The 17,247-nt window shown below is 42.2% G+C and overlaps 1 protein-coding gene across 1 annotated transcript in view; it reads right to left on the reverse strand.

Moving 5' to 3' along the window:
• The window catches only part of Prkn (parkin RBR E3 ubiquitin protein ligase), a 1,513,344-nt gene that overhangs the window by 19,896 nt on the left and 1,476,201 nt on the right, over window positions 1-17,247 (reverse strand). The window contains exon 10 of the mRNA XM_087188172.1: window positions 11,826-11,909. Coding sequence (XP_087044298.1) covers window positions 11,826-11,909 — 84 coding nt within the window. The remainder of the gene's footprint in view (window positions 1-11,825; window positions 11,910-17,247) is intronic.

A 17,247-nucleotide genomic window follows, 5' to 3' on the forward strand; every position in this document is an offset into this window, starting at 1 on the left:
AGTAAGGCTGGGAACCACGGGCTCTTGCCCGAAGAAAGGAGATATACACCTGGAACACAGGGTCAATTTAAACACAGGTACCTTTGCCCTTGCATTTGACCTGGCTTCCTTCGTGGGGAAGTATCAGATAGAGTAATGTGCCATTTTCCTCATACTATTCAGGCATTTCTGTGCAGCAACAATCTGCAGCATCCCACTCCATTTTTAACCTGGCTGTGAATGAAGGGTTTGTAGTAGACTGGCCCATAGCCTTTCAAAGCTGTTCTTCTCTCAGAATGGGTGCTCCGTGGACAGTTCTTCCATCTCCCTTCACCCCTCTGTCTTTGCCAGTGCTGAGGCAAGGGGCTCAAGGGGTGCTCACATGCCTTTTTCTGGGTCACTTCAATTTTCTTTTTTAGATCTGGTTTTGACAATAATTATACATATTTGTGAGGTTAAACAAGGGTATTTCACTTCTGCTTCTTGTGAAATACAGCATTTCCTTTAAGGATTTAGCACCACCTGGTGACCAGAAGCATTCCACAGCAGTTTCCCTCTGAGCGGGGACAGACTCGGACTTGCCTGGGCATGTGTTCCTTCAATGGAGATCAAAAAAGTCTCTTGGTGTGTATGATGTGTGTGTGTGTGTGTGTGTGTGTTGTGTGTGTGTGTGGTGTGTGCAGTGAATGTGTCGTGTGTATGAGCGCATAGTACATGTGTGTGTAGTGTGTGGTATGTGCACACATACACTGCATGTGTTGTGTATGAGCGTGTGGTATGTGTGTTGATATGTGGTATGTGTCTGTGCCTGTGTGTGGTATGTGGTATACATATGGCGTATAGTGTGCAGTGTGTGAAGTGTATGTGTGATGTGTTCTGTGTGATCTGTGTGGTGTACAGTGTTTAGTGGGGGTGTGTATGTGATGCATTTTGTGTGGTGTATGGTATGGTGTTAAGTGTGTGTGGTATGCAGTATGTGTGACATTTATGTGTGTACTGTGTTTTGTGTGGTGTGTGATGTATATGGCGTGTACTGTGAGATGTGTATGTGTGATGTTTTTTATGTGTTATGATATGTAGTGTGGTGTGTAGAGTATGCAACAAGTATATGTGTGCAGTCTTTTGTGTAGTGTGAATAGTGTGGTATGTGGTGTGTGTGATATATTTGTGTATATGTGTGACAACACGTTTCTATAAACATGTTTCACACACTACCTAGTTGTTTTAACAGCTCATTTATGAAGTCTGGTACACAGGGTATGGACTTGCGAGTTCAGATGAGGAATTGACATTGAGAAATCTGTTTAGCAAGTGCCAGGATCCCAAGACCCAGTGGGAGCCACTTTTAGGGAGACATTTCTGATTCACTTGTCAAGGCGAGGACTTTGGCACAGGTTCAGGGGAGGACTGACACTGGCTGAGGCCAAAATCAGAGATCTCAGGGGACGCATTGCACTGTGACCCTCGGTGCCCTGGCTTCTGGAGGGAGGAAGCCCTGTGCTGCACTGCAGCAGGCACTTGGTACTGCCTGTCCTGGAGCGACAGTCCCAGCAGAGGAGAGTACAGGGTGCATCTTGGAGAGACAGGGGCCTGGGTCTGGCAGTGAGAATCTGTCTGCAAAGGTGCATCCAATGTGTCACCGCTGGTTTGTCTCTCCTGGAATGCACACTGAGATCTGCTTGCCAGTGCAGCAATGCTGAGAGGTGGGGCCTTTGAGAGGAATTACTAATCCGTATTAGTTCTCTTGTTTATAAAACAGATCAGTATCTTTGTCCCCTCCCTCTCTTCTCCACACGCCCTTTTCTGCCACGAGTTGAACTGCCATAAGGCCCTTGGGAGAAGCTGAGCAGATGACGGTGCCACACTCAGACTTCCCTAATTGTGAGCCAAATCTCTCTCTCTCTTTTTTTTTTAAAATAAATTACTCAGTCTCAGTTATTCTGTTATGGCAATAGAAAATAGACTAAAAGAGCCAGGGTGTGTGAGGCATGCTTTCACTTGTCTTTCAATCTTTCCTTTCATTTTCTCTCTGCAGTGCCTGACATTTTTTAACATCCAGTCTTAAAAAAAACCCTTAAACTCCAAAGTTTTACCATTCAGTAACACTTTACAACCTATAAAATGTATCACATGCATTCTCATTTCATTATTTATAGCTCAGTAGATCTTACTGGCCCCATGCGGCAGGGGAGGAAAAAGGCCTGTAAGCAATTGAATGGCTGGGTTGGAAGTGAAGGAAATCAAACTGATTCTTTTGACGACCAGCCCAGGGCCATTTCTGCTCCCCACAGCAAACCTTTTCTCAGAGGCTAAGTGCTTTGGAAAGGCACTACAGAGAGTTTGGTGTCATCCTCAGCATTTATTTTGCTCTCTGGGATGGAGTGGTGAGCTGGGGGGAGGCACTTACTCTAATGGAGATCTATCACCACCATTCTGTCCTGTCTGCACATCCATTTGTTTGTGTTGGGAGTCAAGGACTCAGAAGTGGCATCAATAAAGCTGTTTTATTTAAACCAAAAGTGATTCAGGAAATACACCCCGAAGTAACTGGGGATCTAGATTTCTGGAGGTAGTAAATTTCACTCATCTTCCTCTTTGGGGACTGCACTTGAATGACAGCAAAAAATGGCCAAGGAATGGGGGTGGGGCAAATATCTCCAAGAATTCAGGCTCTCTGGACCCTTGCTGCTTTACCTCCTCTATGAGGGAGGCACAGCCTGTAGCTCAGTCTCTGGCGATAGAGTGGAGGAGCTGGGTAGGAATGGAAATAAGATACATTCACTTGGAGATGAGCCATCTCCTGTCTTTATTGCTGGCCTCAGGCTCGAGTTCCCTCTGAGGGGGCTTTCTGCACCCACCCTCTGCCCACTGAACACCTCTGTGAAATTGCCCACATTGAACTTCTGGCTCCCTGATCAAGCTGTTTTGTTCCTGTGTTTCTTTTTCCAGTGGATGGCACCAATTTCCCAAGTGGGAAATCTGACTACTTCTCCCAACCCATCTTTTGATTTGTTGCCAGGCTCTGGGTCTGTGTGCACAAGGATATCACTCCACTCCCCTCCTTGTGCCATCCCTTGTGGCTCTCAGGTCCTGCACTGCCAGCACCCGGAGCCCACCTCAGGACTAAGGTTCAGTTCCTCTACTGCCAGGAATACTGGCTGCTGATGAGTCTCAGCTGAGATCTGAGACACAATCCAGGGATTGACCACAGTCACTGGGCTCTACTCTGTTCAAGTGGCAGTCTGCATGAGGGCAGGGCAGCTCACATCCAGTGACAGAGGATGTGCTCTAAAGCTTGGCCTCATGTCTCCTGATCTCAAGGCAGACAACTCTCAAGAGCCAACTCAGGATGCTGGGGATGTGGCTCAGTGATAGAGCCCTTGCCTGCATCCCCAAGGCCCTGGGTTTGATTCCTAGCACTGAAGGAATGGGTGGGAACCATTTCATTTCCCAAACTAACCACCCTCAGACTTCTGATGCTTCCACACCACTGTTGGTTCAGCCTATCCCTCCGTCTACTCTGGCCACCTCTGCTTCCTTTAAGGTGTGCCTGAGAGCACTCCAAGATGCTTCCTGCACAGAGTCTCAGAATCTGTTTTCTCAAGAACCTGCCTTATGACAGTTAGTACTTGGAGCTATCCTTGGACTTTGAAAATGGGGCCAGAGTTAGCATCTTCCTCCTGGAGGCCAAAACTGGGCCGTGCATATCTGGATGAGACAGAGCACTGGAAGATTGAAAGGGGCTCTGGGCAGCAAGGGAACTGCTGCTCTGTGAGCCATTCTGCCCCTGGAGCTGTCCAAACAGGCCGGAACCTGTGGGATTACAGGTATCCCTGGGTGGGAGAATTTATTGCAACCCAGTAAATGAATCCCAATACAGGTCTCTAGCACTCTTCACTGAGACTGATGCACATTTGAAAAAGATCCTCTGGCATGCTACTGAGACCTACAGATGGAGTTTCTGAGCGGCAGTCCATCAGAAGAGGGACTTGGGACCGCCAGGATTGGGCACAAGCAGGATCACAGGGCACTCAGAAATTGCACCAGCAGGTGGCCCAGACGCCCCAGTTATGTACCACTGTGGCACTGCCACTTCTGCTTGGGCTCACAACCATGACCCTGTGGTGAGGGCAGGGCTGGGGGATTCTTTGGGGCCTGATGAGAGATCCTAGCTTGGTGCACAATTGAGTTTGTCAAGCATGTTCGTGCAAGCCCAAGACAGATGGCTGCTGTTCACTAATCTCTCTCTAGTGTTGGAAGAGTGGTGAGGGGAAATCCTCTCAATGAGCAGAGCTTTAGGCAATGCACTTGCTATGGCTGGAATGTTTTTGTTCTCCTAAGATTCATATGCTGAAATGTAATTACCAATGTGTCAGTATTAGGAAGTGAGGTCCTTTCACAGGTGATTAGATCATGAAGTAGGATGAAAGGCATGAAAAGAGAAAATCTGGACTAGCAAGAGAAGGACATTTGCAGAGGAGGCATGTTGTAGACCTATGGGAGGGAGTATGAAATGTGAGCATCTTTGTACAACATATTGATGTTCATAAGACAGCAGTCATCACAGAAGCTTTCTTGAACAACCAGACAGCACGATCCTGATATTTGACCTTTGCTAGGATCTATGTCTGGCCACATCAGTCCTGCTTCAATAAGCTTATGAGTGTAGCAATTGTGGGTGTAAAAGAAAGCTCTTCCAAGGCCCTACCACTCATCTGCCAAGGTTGAGGTTGCTGCTCCCATTGCCAATGTGTAAGCTGCCATCAATAAAGGCCAGCACTGAGTCCTTAGCATGGCTCCATCCCTCAAGGAGACCAATGAGCCAACTGATATCAATTACATGTCACTCTGGAAGGGGAAAAAAATTCTATCTTACAGGAATTTTCTGCTATTCTGGCATGTTTGCCTTTCTTGACAACAAATTTTCAGGCAATTCTACCATGTGCAGGCTCACAGGGCCCCTCATAACACCGCACTGGACCAAAGACACCCACTCATGGTGAAGGAGATGTCACAGGAGGCACATGACCGGAAACTCTGGTCCTACCCTATATCATACTACACGGAAGCCATTGACGGATGAGTTATGGACCAGTCTTCAACATGGAGCTGAGATATCCTGTGAGATGGGAGCTGTCCTCTAAGGTGAGGTTCGCATGCTAAATCAACAACCCCCATGTGGTGCCATGTCTCCAGTACATGGAATACAGTGGTTCAGGAATCAAGGACTGGAAGCAGAAATAGTCCCATTGATCATGACTGCCAGTGACCCACTGAGGAATGTGTGTTCTCTACCTGTGCAGCTTGGCCTTGCAGATATATATGTCTTGGTTTCCATCATGGGAACACTTCTAGCAGAGAACAAACCAAGAGTTCTAGGAAACTTCAAACCATGGCAGCCACCCTATCACTTCATATTTCATTTGCTAAGTCACTGGCAGGTAAGGCAAAGAGTCACCATCCTGGCAGGGGTACTGATCATCAGGAGCAGGGAGTGCTGTGGCTGAATAATAGAGTATATCCATGGGCAGGATACATTTGGCACCTCTGTGACTCACTGTGTCATCTTTTGGTACCCTGTTGTCATAACAAATAATCAATTATGGTGATCCTGGTTTTATAATGGCATATAACCAGGACCTTGGACCCATCAGAGGTGAGCATCTATGCAACCCCACCAGGTAACCACCTGGAGGTGCTGATCTGAGGGTGGGGAATGTAGAATGGGCAGTAGAGAAGGGAGAGCTAGTAAGAGTCACTTGCAATCTCAAGACCATCTGCAGCAGCAGTGTGAACTGCCTCACCTTTCATTTCTACACTTCTCTAATTTTTTCCTGTTCTAGGGAACAAATGTCTCTAGGCAGTGCAAGGGTAGGCTGCAGTGGACACAGACCGACCAGATCCTTTGTCTAGGACTGGGCCACTCATTTCCCCTGACACTGGCTCTGTTAGTCCCAGATGGTTTTCTGCTCAGTCTGTCCAGGAACTGTGTGCTGAAGAAAACTCCTTCATCCAGGGCATACATACTCTAGTGGGCAGGGAGGAGAAGAGAGTGGCTCACATCCCAGAACTGGTCTATACACGGGGATATAAAACCCAGCCCTCCTACCCTATGCTCAACAACTCTGAAAGGCCAGCCTTGCTCAAGGTGTTACAGGACTGGCCGTTGTAACTGCAGTACCCTTTCTGCCACCAAATCTCAAGAATCTCAGTTTTCTTCCTGGAAAACACTACCTATTATTTACCATCTGTTATGAATTATTTTTCTTATAGTTAGTGATCTTTGAAAAACATCAACCTGATGATGTCAATCTTAGAATCCTTTCATGCTTTCTCATTGCCTTTAGCATCAACCTTCATAATGTGACTTATAAGGCTCCTTACTTGTTGGCCTCTTCCCACATCTCTAGGTTGGCCTATTGCCATCTGCTTCCATGTTATATCAAAATTAAGTGAGCTTCTTTCACTTTGCTGAATGTGCCATTTTCTTTTATCTCTAGAAGTCGGCATATCTTGTTTCTCTTCCTAGAGCATTCTTAGGTACCTTCCTTGCTTGAATAGCTTCTCCATAAAGGCCTCACATTTCACTTCTTCCAGTGAATCATTCTTTGAACCCCTCAGAAGACTGGTTGGATGTCACTTCTATGTGTCTGTGGCATCTTGAGTCTCCTGTCTTGTGCATCTTGGCATACAATATTTTAATTATTTGTTTAATTGTTCTTCTTTTGCTTTACTAGATTATAAACCTCATAAGGTAAGAGGCCATGTCTGCTTTCATTAATGTTGTATCTGTAATGGTGAATTGTACATAATAAGTACTTTATGAATGTTGATAGAATATCCTTATTTTTCCTTATTTCCATTGATTACATAGGTTAAAAGGCACACAAGGTACAAATGTACAAAGTATAACCAAAATTCCACCTATGGAATTGCTATGGATTTGAATGATTCAAACCTCAATTCAAAATTCATGTTGAATTTAACTGCCATTGGAACAATATTAGGAAGTGGGATCCTTAAGAGATGATTAGACCATAAGGGTACCACCTCCCAGGTGGGACAACAAGGGTGAGTTTGGTTCTCTCTTGGCCTTCATCTTCTGCCATGAAGCAACCCAAGTCTCTGGCCAGGTACTGGCCCTTGATCTAGGACTCCCAGACTTCAGAGCTGTGAGCCAACAAATTTCTTTTCATTCTAAACAATGCAGTCTCCAGTGTTCTTTTACAGCAGCAAAAAATGGATTAAGACAGATGTTTTTAAATTTTTAAAGAAAAACTAATTCTCAATGTTTAAAAATACATGTCTATATTAAATATTATAAACAAATGGATTTGAGGCACTGAAAAATAAAAAATCAAGCTGAAAAGCTGATACCACTGGGGTCTGCTATAGTTTGGATCTTGAATGTCCTCCAAAGGCCCAGGTGTTAATGGCTTGGTCCCCAGGTGGTGCTGCTGGGAAGTGGTGGAACCTTTCAGAGGTGGGGACTTGTCATTCATTCAACAAATATTTAATGAGTAGCAACTATGTGCCAGGTGCTGGAGGATATTGATGTTACTGTCACAAACCCTGCACTAACAAATTCAGTCTTTTCGCAAAGAGAGAGGGAAATAATATTTCAGTGTGCTGAATATGCAACATTGGTATGTGCAATTGTCTTAAAGCATAGAGAAGGTTATGGGGTGGGCAGATATTTCATGGAGGAATAGATTTATGATCTGGGCCTTGATGGTTGAGTAGGAGCTTGGCAGGCAGGGATGGATACAGTCTTCTTAGACACTGTCTATTTATTAACATGAGAGAACAGTCACTGTTTCCAAACTACTTTGGTCAGGCATAGCCACTGAAATAGATTTCCTCTGTGGCTTTAGTGTCATTAAAGATTGAGGTCTCAGTTTGCCCTTCCATTAAATAGGGAGACTAACAGTAACTACTCAGGACCACTGGGAGAATAAATCAATCTATGTGGTTTGCAAGAGCATGTGGTGAGTTAATAGGCACTGTTTAGGGGGAATACACGAAGGGACCCAGAACATGGGAAAGAACAGCAGGCAAGAATGAGAGAAAGCAAATTGGTCCAGACTCTCATTAGCCCGTGATGGATTGATCTTCTGTTGCTGATTTCCCAAACTCTCAGCACTTTCAACTTAAAGCTTGTTCAATATTTTAAAACCAATTTAAAATCAATTTTTGAGTTTGCTTTTTTTAATAAAAAATTATTGCATTAATCAAAAAATGCATTAAGTTTTGGGTCAAGCTGCCTAACCGATAGGAAAAGTTGATTGGACCCCAGAAGAAATGGGCTTGCCTGGCTGGAGAATGTAATATCAAAGAACAGAAACCAATCAGTGCTAAAGGGAAGAATAGTGGAAAGGAGTCACAAGTGGCTGAAAAGAAAAATGCTGCAAGTGAATTGAATTGGAAATAAGATGTGAAGAGGGATAATGAGAGTATTTTGTTAGTATTAGCAAAACTCAGACTTAAAGATGCATCTAAACCCTTTCTTTGTAAGGGGGACTCCAATTAGTTTTGATTGTTAGATGTGTGGAGTGATGTCTTTTCAAAGATTTGAGGTCAGTGGAAGTACAGGGGTTGTCTTCCCTGAGACCATTGCTGTCTGACAGAAAAGCAGGGAACAGAAATAAGGGAGTTCTATTAAAATAAAATCCTTCTCTCTGTTACCAAATGGAACTGGGTCTTGCAGTTTGATAAATCAGCTTGTTTGTTTCACCTCTTTCCACAGCCAAGAGTAACTATGGTTGAAATAAGGAAACCTTTGGAGCCCTGGGAAATTAGCCCACACAACTTGTAGGTTATTTTATATTCTCTTCTGTCCTCTGCCCTGACCTGAAGGGCTGACTCCAAGGGGCTTTGTCTCTAGGGTCTCTGTGGTTGGCTTTCAGTTGGGTATGGCCAGTAGGAGGCACTAGCAAGAAGAACTCAGAAGGTGTGGGAGAGAAGACAAGAGATGTCTGTCTGTGTTCCCGTCCTGCTTTGGGCCCATTTCTGGCCATGCTGGACCCTCCATGATTATTCCTCCTGTTATAAGGTCCTACACCTCAGAAAGTCCAGTTCACAGAGTTCATGAAGCGCCTTTTCCTCCTCCTGTCCCTTCTGGTGAGGATGATCCTGGTTCCCACTGATACTGGACTCCAAGGCCCACACTGGCTCCATCTGTGACCTTACCCCATGCTGCAGGTCATATTTTCCATTAATAGCTGTTCATGAGCTCATCCAATTTGAACCCACTGTCCCACGGGGCCTGACTGAATGGAGATTTAGGAAGCAGCAAAGGACCCAAGTGCTGTTCTCCAGTGACAGTTGACGAGCAGACTTTTTTTTTTCTTTTTTTTTTTTGGTTGGTTTGTTGATCTACTTTGTTTTCAGGTAAAAGGAATAGGAGGCTGGCCTTGTGATCAGGAGTTAGAAGCAAGAGTAGCCTAATCTAAACAAGATCTCTAGAGAGGGCAACCTCATTCTGTGTTATTTGTGGGCTAACCATGGCCTGGGTTAATGATACCTCTGTGGAATTGCTATAATGTCAACTGTTTGTGCATCCTTATAGTATTTAATGAAATAATAGAAACACTACAAAAGTAAGGTCTTTATCTTGCTCTTTGAGGGCCTAGAGCAATGTCTAAGTGATTAATACATATTTGTTAAATGAAATGATATCTTTTTCACTATAGATGCTACCATCATTCCATAAACATCTATTTAAATATCTATGTATCTGGTTTTGTCTTGGGCTAGGGATACAGGATTGAACAGAAGAGATTCTTGTCTGTACCTTTGTCCATGCAATGCTCCCTTCTGGAATTGTCTCTATCATCCATATCTTGTTTACTATTGATAATATATCTGCCATGGCTTCTACCAAGTGTATGTAATACACAGCTACATATTTGCTAAACTTGGGTTTCATGTATTTCTGTAAGCATTCATTTTCCTGCCAGCACCCTCAAGATTCTGAAGGGAAATATGCTTGAGTATTTTGCCAGAGACTAGCAGGCTGTGTAGCCCTTACAAAAACTTGATTTAATGTGATGATTGACACTGTAGACACAGTTCCCTTGATATTGACCATCTATGTCTAAGTTCAACTTTAACTTTCTTTTTCCCATTTTTCTGAGTTGAATATTGAGGTTTTAATGATTTTTTAAAGGAAAAAAACCTCTTTAATACTAAGATCGGTCGTTTCTTTTGGATGAAGAATGAATGGGATTCTGGGAGTCAGGGCCCTGGACCCCTCAAGGGTGAGCACTTCTCTCTCTCCTCTTTCTGTACTGTTTTCAAATAGACATTAGGGTACCACTTCTTAGAAGCCTTTGTCCTTGTCTGTGGCCCTAAGAGCATATGAGTGTAAATTGCTAGACTAACCCCATTTCTCAGACCCTTAGGCTCCACTCTCCTGGGATATAGTGAATCTGAGTCAGGGAGTCTCAGGCCATTATTATTCCTCCTTGTCAGTACCAAGTGAGCCTGGATTTGAATGTTCCTGAGCTAAAATAGATCAGCAGAAGGAGAATTTGCTTCTTCTGCTATGAAAATGGCAACTCATCCTTAAATTTCCTAATATGCTCATGGCCATCAGTTTAGGATCTGATGAGAAGATCTGAATTCACTAATTATATTTATTTAGTTATGCTAATATTGGATAAACACATCTGCAGAATACAGGAATATACTTCTTTATGCTCTCATTTTAGATCATTCAGATCTTTAACATTCTCTACTACAAAATTAAAATGTTCCGGAGTTTCTATGTCTACTTACTAGCTTCCTACAGAAGAAATGACTAGACGATTTATCTGTAAAGATTTGGTGTTTAAACCCTGTTAACATCTACATCAAGAGAAAAATAATGAGCAAATTTATCAACTGTGCTGAAGTTTTTACTTCTTTCCCCTAAGGTTTGGTTGATCATAATGAATAAATAAAAGAAAACACATTTGCATTTCCCTAAGCTTGATGTAGCACATTAGAGAGTAAGGTTCAGGAAACACGATCTTTACTTAATCAAGATGGAAATACAATTTAGCAGAGTTCATGTTATTGTTAAAAAATGATCTCCTTGTACATTATAATACTTCTGTAGAGATAGTCCCTGAGTCACAATGGTTTGGCTTTTGATTTTTCCACTTTCTACAGTGTTGTAAAAGCAACATTCAGTCAGTAGAAGTGTACTTGGAATTTTGAATGTCCGGCCTGCCCCTAGTTATGGATATGTACTATCAATCAGCTTGCTGGTGAAGCTGGACAGTGTCAGGGAGCCACAACTCCCAGTCACCCCCATGATCACCTGGGTAACAGCCAGGACTACAGTGTGCTGTGTCCCTGAGCTGTGATGTTAAGTAGGTTAGGGGTATTCAATGTATTTTTGTCCTAACAATATTTTCGATTTATGATGGGTTTATTGGGATGCAACCCTATGGTAAAGTGAGGAACATCTGTAAGTCATTCATAGAGATAATTTTCATTAAAGATTCTATACAAAGACACTTAAAAAAATAAAAGTAGGGAGAGTATTGATTTCTCTGATTTGGATATTGTTAAGTTGCTTTATCTCCCCTCTAAGGACACCTTTGATAACATTAACCTTATCCCCATTCCACACTCACCTGGGGAAAAACTATCATGGAATTACAAACACCCCAAATGGCTATAGAGTCTACATTGTGATCTGAGGAAATAGTGGTCATAGAAGTCAGAGCCCTATTGTTCCCAGGGCTTTGGCCTGTCACCCTGTGGCTTGGGTTTTCAGAATGGAACCTCCAGGCAGCAGCTCTTTTCCCCGCAGTGTCCTGAACCCTGCTTGAAAGGATGAGGAGGGCATTCTGTACCTGAGCACCTGCTCCTGAGGCTTCACATAGGGGGCTGCATTCTCCTTCGTGGTATACTTCCTTGCAGTCCCGGCAAAAGACAAACTGCAAAAGAACACACACATCAGGAACATTCGGTTACATTCAGCTACAACACATTTTCCTTTTTCCAAACTCATTATATTAATTCTCTGAATTGTGTGATGGTGTCTCTGTCAAATTCCTTTTTGTAAAAAGAAATCAAGCTATAATTTGATGTTATTGTTCACCATTAAGGTGTATTCTGAGTACTGTAGTGGGATTACAGAGAGTCACATTTCCTTACCTCCAAATGTTTCCAGTCCAATGGAAGATACAGTAGTGCAAAGGAACACCTGCAGCAAGGTGCTAAGGGTGTTAGGATGTGAGGAAAACAACTTACTTCCAGAGTGGATTCTTTTTTTTTGGTACCAGGGATTGAACTTGGGACCTCTCGCTTGCGAGGCGGGCAGTGGAACCACTGAGCTGAATCCCCAGCCCCCAGAGTGCATTCTTAATATTTGTTTGTATATGTTGAAGATTTCTATGAATGTGTCAGTGGACTATTATTTGTACTGAAAGCCTCTTATGGAAAGAAGAAATGGGTTGTTAAAGACTGAATTGTTTTTCACCCCTACTTCATGTTGAAGTCTCAGCCCCCAGTACTCCAGCATGTAACTGGATTTGGAGATAGGGCCTTAAAGTGGTGAGACTGGGGCTCTCATTTCATATGACTCCTAAACGTCCTTAGGAGATGAAGGCACAGACAAACACACTGAGTGAGGGGCATCTGGGAAGACACAAGGAGGAGGTGGCCATCTACAAGCCAAAGAGGGAGGCCTTAGAATAAATTACCCTGCTGACACACTGTTCTCAGGTTTCTGGCCTTGTGGATTATGAAAAACAAAGTTTCTGTTGTCAAGCCTCCCAGTCTGTGGTACTTGGTTATGGCAGCTGCTGGAAACTAGTACATGGGTTGCAGGAGGCTTTTCTACTAGCTTCATGCAGCATTTACACGCCATGGAGCCAAGATGCCAAGGGACACCTGACTTCTGAGACACCATGGGAAAGCCACTGAATGTCTGGAACACTCGAGATTTCCAGAGGCTTGAGGGTTCTCCAGCATCACCCAAGTATTTAGCTTGGTTTTGGTTAAGATAAGACTACTTTGTACTGAAAAGGGAAAACAATATAAACAGGATATATACAACATCAATTTTATTCCAAAAGACATTGCTCCTCCTGGGCTCATGAAGAACAGCCCACCCAAAGTGTTTTCCTTTTATGTCATCTTCACTATCTGAACAGAATTCTGTCCTTCCCTACATCCAATTCTAGGTTTTAAAAATAATCTGAAAATTGCTTTATTATCAGAAAATAAGAAACAAAAAATTAAAGCATTTTATAATGCAGTGATCTATAGAGATATGCCATAATTGAGCTTGAAACAACCACTTTCAGGGTACAAGTTGAATATCCCTTTTCTAAAATGTTTGGGATGAGGAGTATTACAAAGATTTTTCTTTTTTGATTTTGAAATTTTTGCACATACACAATGAAATACCTTGGGAATTTGATCCAAGTCTAAATATGATTCATTTGTTTTATACACATTTTACACAAATAACCTGAAGATAATTTTATACGTTATCTTCAGTGCACCCTGCATTTTGACTGTGACTTGTCACATGAGGTCAGGTGTGGGATTTTCTAGTTGTGGTATCATGCTGGTGCTTTAAAAGTTTCAGATTTTGCAGCATTCTTGATTTTTGGCTAGGGATGTTCAACTTGTGTTAAATTCTTCTCACAGCAGAGAAACTGAAGTGAAACATTGTGGGATTTCAATTTTACCAAAAGGTTCAGGGTGAAGAAAGAGAATGTGTGTCAGGATGTCCTTACACAAATCACCAGCATCCCCAGGTTTTAGTCCCTGACATTTTATTTTCTCTGAACTGAAAGTGAAAATAGTGAACAGTGAGGTGGGTCCTAGCATTTCCTATGGAGGTTTTCTTTTTCAAGCGTATCTGCTAATTTCTAGGTTTGCTTCAATCCCATCACTCTCTTCTGACACGCTCTGTTGGAACACTATGGACCGTAGGGTTCAGTCACCGAGATCATGCAATGTGATCTTGCTCACTGCTTTCAAGGGAAGCAAGTCTGATCTTCTGGCGTGACAAGAAAAGCACTTCACATCTTATTAGCCAGTGGATGAGATATAAAATCAGTTTCATGGTGCAGGAACACCCTGGAGGTTGATCAGTTTGTCAGAATAAATAGGCCTTTCTTGACACAAGGACATTAAATTCTTTCTCACCAGTATGGCAAAGAATGGACCATAAAGAAATAATAGAAAACGAAGAGTATATAAAAATTAAAGGTCTCTAATTCAGTATGGCAGGGGAAGTAAAGGCTGCAGGAACATGCCTAAGAATATTTAATTTAAATTGAGATATAGTGTTTCCTTATCAGTTAAATAACATGAATCTGTCTCAAGTAAAATGAGGAAATATCTAAAAGGTCTGATTCAATCTTGAAAGTGTTTTGGGGTTTTAAATCACATTATTTAGAACTCGAGGTCTCTGTATAAATGCATAGGGATTCAGTTCCCAAACTGTGCACCAAGGTACCCTAAGGTGCCACAACAAACTCGTAAGGGTGCACTAGAATATTTTAAAAACTTGAGGAAAACACAGTAACACTCAACATCTGTGAGTCACTAACTTAATTGTCCCCGGTGTTAATGGAAACTGTGTGCTCCTCCTTTCAGCGATATTGTATCACTACAAAGCTGGAATTTTTAGATATTACGATTAAAAGAAAACGTCAAAGAAAAACATACCACCAAAAAACAAATATACATATCTATTTGGATCAGGGCCATAATTATTTAAAAATAAAATAAAATTTTTTTCCAGTTTATGTGAACTAGTTTTTCAGATGATGCTATAGTTTATATTTAAAATGTCCGTCCAAAAGTCTCATGTGTTGGGAAAGTGTTTGGATCATGGGGCTCCATACTTCTCAGTAGATTCATCCACTGATGAGTTCAGTAGCTAAATATGCTGTTAGGAGGTGGGACCTAGTTGGAGGTGGGTCACTGGGGGCATGAGGTAGAAGGATGTACTTGTTCTTGGCTCCTCCCTTCTCTTTCTATTTCTTGGCTGCCATGGGATGAGCAGCTGTTCTCCATCAGGGCCTTCCACCTTGTTGTTTCTGCCTTGGAGCCAGGTGATTTTGGATGGAACCCACTGGAGACTGTAAGCCAAATTAACTTCTCTTTTAAGTTGTGAGTGTTAGATATTTTGTTCCAGCAATGGGAAAATGACGAATACAGATGACTATTAAATTGTTAAGATATTAATTATCTTATTATGCTGTTTGGACCTAAATCTTTAAAAACCAGAATTGTTAGGTATTTCTTTTGGCCTAGAGGTGCTATGAAAAATTTACCCAGCTGCTAAGGGCATGTGAACACAAGGAGTTTGGTGATGCCTGGTTTAGGCAGATATAAAACTCCTACTCAAGGGCAGGGATTTAGCTCAGTGGCACTGTGCCTGCCTCGTAAGCAAAAGGTCCAGAGTTTGATCTCTTGTACCCAAAGAAACCCCCTCCTTGAGATGATGTTTTGGGTCAGTTTGCAAATGCTATCTGTGGTACAGCTATTTACAGAGGAAGAGCTTGCTGAGGGGAAGACACCCAGATCCAACAATTTCAGTCTCACTGCAGACCTGCACGCCTCATACCTGGGGCACATACCTTCTTTGACCAACCATGTGGAAGGCTGCAATTTACTCAGGGACTAGCTATTCTTAACAAGGGCCTCACATTTGCTGAGGCTCCTTTAAGATACATCCTATCTCTCCAAGCCTTAGAAGCAGACATGAACTGAAGGGAGGAACCACCATCCATTTCTACAATGCACCTCTCCTGGATTATCTTCTCTTGAGAAAGAACTAACAAATGTTATCCACTTCCATAGTTTTTTTTTTTTTTAGAGAATTAAAAATGTCTTTTAAAATTATAAAAGTAACACAAACTTTAGTTCTCTAAACTCTATTTTCTCTTGTTAGACTTTATGAGAGAGCAATCAAATACATGAACCTGTACACTCTCCTATGATGTTGGATTTAGGTATCAACTTGGCTGGACCATAGCCTCCAGGTAATCAGTCCAACACTGATCCAGGTAAGAGGTAAGAAGTAGGTGTAAGATCTATAATCAGTAGCACAGTAGTAAAGAAGGGAGAGCACCCTAGGTAGGCTGAGTAAGGCTGATAGTAGCTGCTGAAAGCCTTAGGAGCAGAATTGAGGCTTTGCTGGGGAATCAGAGATTCTATCTGTGGACTCAGTATCAGGCTGTGCCCAGGATTTCCAGCCTGCCCTCTCTGAGGGCCTGCCCTGTGCATTTAAAGTCTGCCTGGCTAGTTCCACAACTAAGTAAGCCAATTCCTTGCAATATATATCTTCATATATATGTGTGTGTGCATGTATATGTCGATAGCCACATATACATGTGTATATGTATATATGTGTCAACCATATATATGTATTTGTGTCTGTGTGTATAGACATGTGCTCATATATTTAAGTATATGTATAAAACTATCCTACTCATCCTGCCTCTCTAGTGAAATCCTGGTTGACATAGCTCCTATACAAAAAGCTTAACTAGGTCAGTTTATTCCTTGTCTTTTGCAAAAGGACTGATGTAAAAAGAAACCTACCATTTAATCTGTCTGTGTCATTTACAGAATAGTAGTTCAAACCTCTTTCCATTTTTTTAAATCCTAAGAAGCTGAATGACAAATTCCTTTCATAATTCAATGCCAGAAAAAGGTCACATCCTCAATAGCGTGATTGTTTCCTTTTATTTGACAACAGACAAATGAACATGGTGACTCAGTAGTCTGATTCATGTGATCCAATTACACAAATGTGAGACTAATACATGATCCTTCAGGACATTTTCAAAACGGGAGACTGGTGTCAGAGTTCTCACTTACCTGTAGTAATTAGCTCAACCAAAGTGCTTTAAGATATGGTATAAGAAATGTTTAATAAAGACTTAATTCAATAAGTTATTTTTTACTAAGTAATTCCCAAGCCATACTTACTGTTGAAGTCATATTTTTGTCTTAAAACTAGTATATGTGAATACAGTCACGTTCTGTGCAAATACATTTCAGACAATGATGGGCCTCATTCATACACATGGTGGTCTCATCAGATTATAATGGACCTGAAAAATGTCTACTGCCTGTGAATACAGAGCTGAAGAGGCAAGAGAAAAGGAAACTTCAGGAGAAGAAAAGGACGAATCTCTTAGAAAATTTACAATGAAAGCTTATCTGAAGCTTTTGCAGACCTCAGCAAAAGTAGCCTGAAAAGATTCCACTGTGGACAGGTGTTCACTAATAGGAATGCTT

Source organism: Heterocephalus glaber, unplaced genomic scaffold (genome assembly GCF_053883595.1).
Source record: "Heterocephalus glaber isolate CG9 unplaced genomic scaffold, H.glaber_assembly_v1.0 deba00001523, whole genome shotgun sequence".
NCBI classification, from domain to species: Eukaryota; Metazoa; Chordata; class Mammalia; order Rodentia; family Bathyergidae; genus Heterocephalus; species Heterocephalus glaber.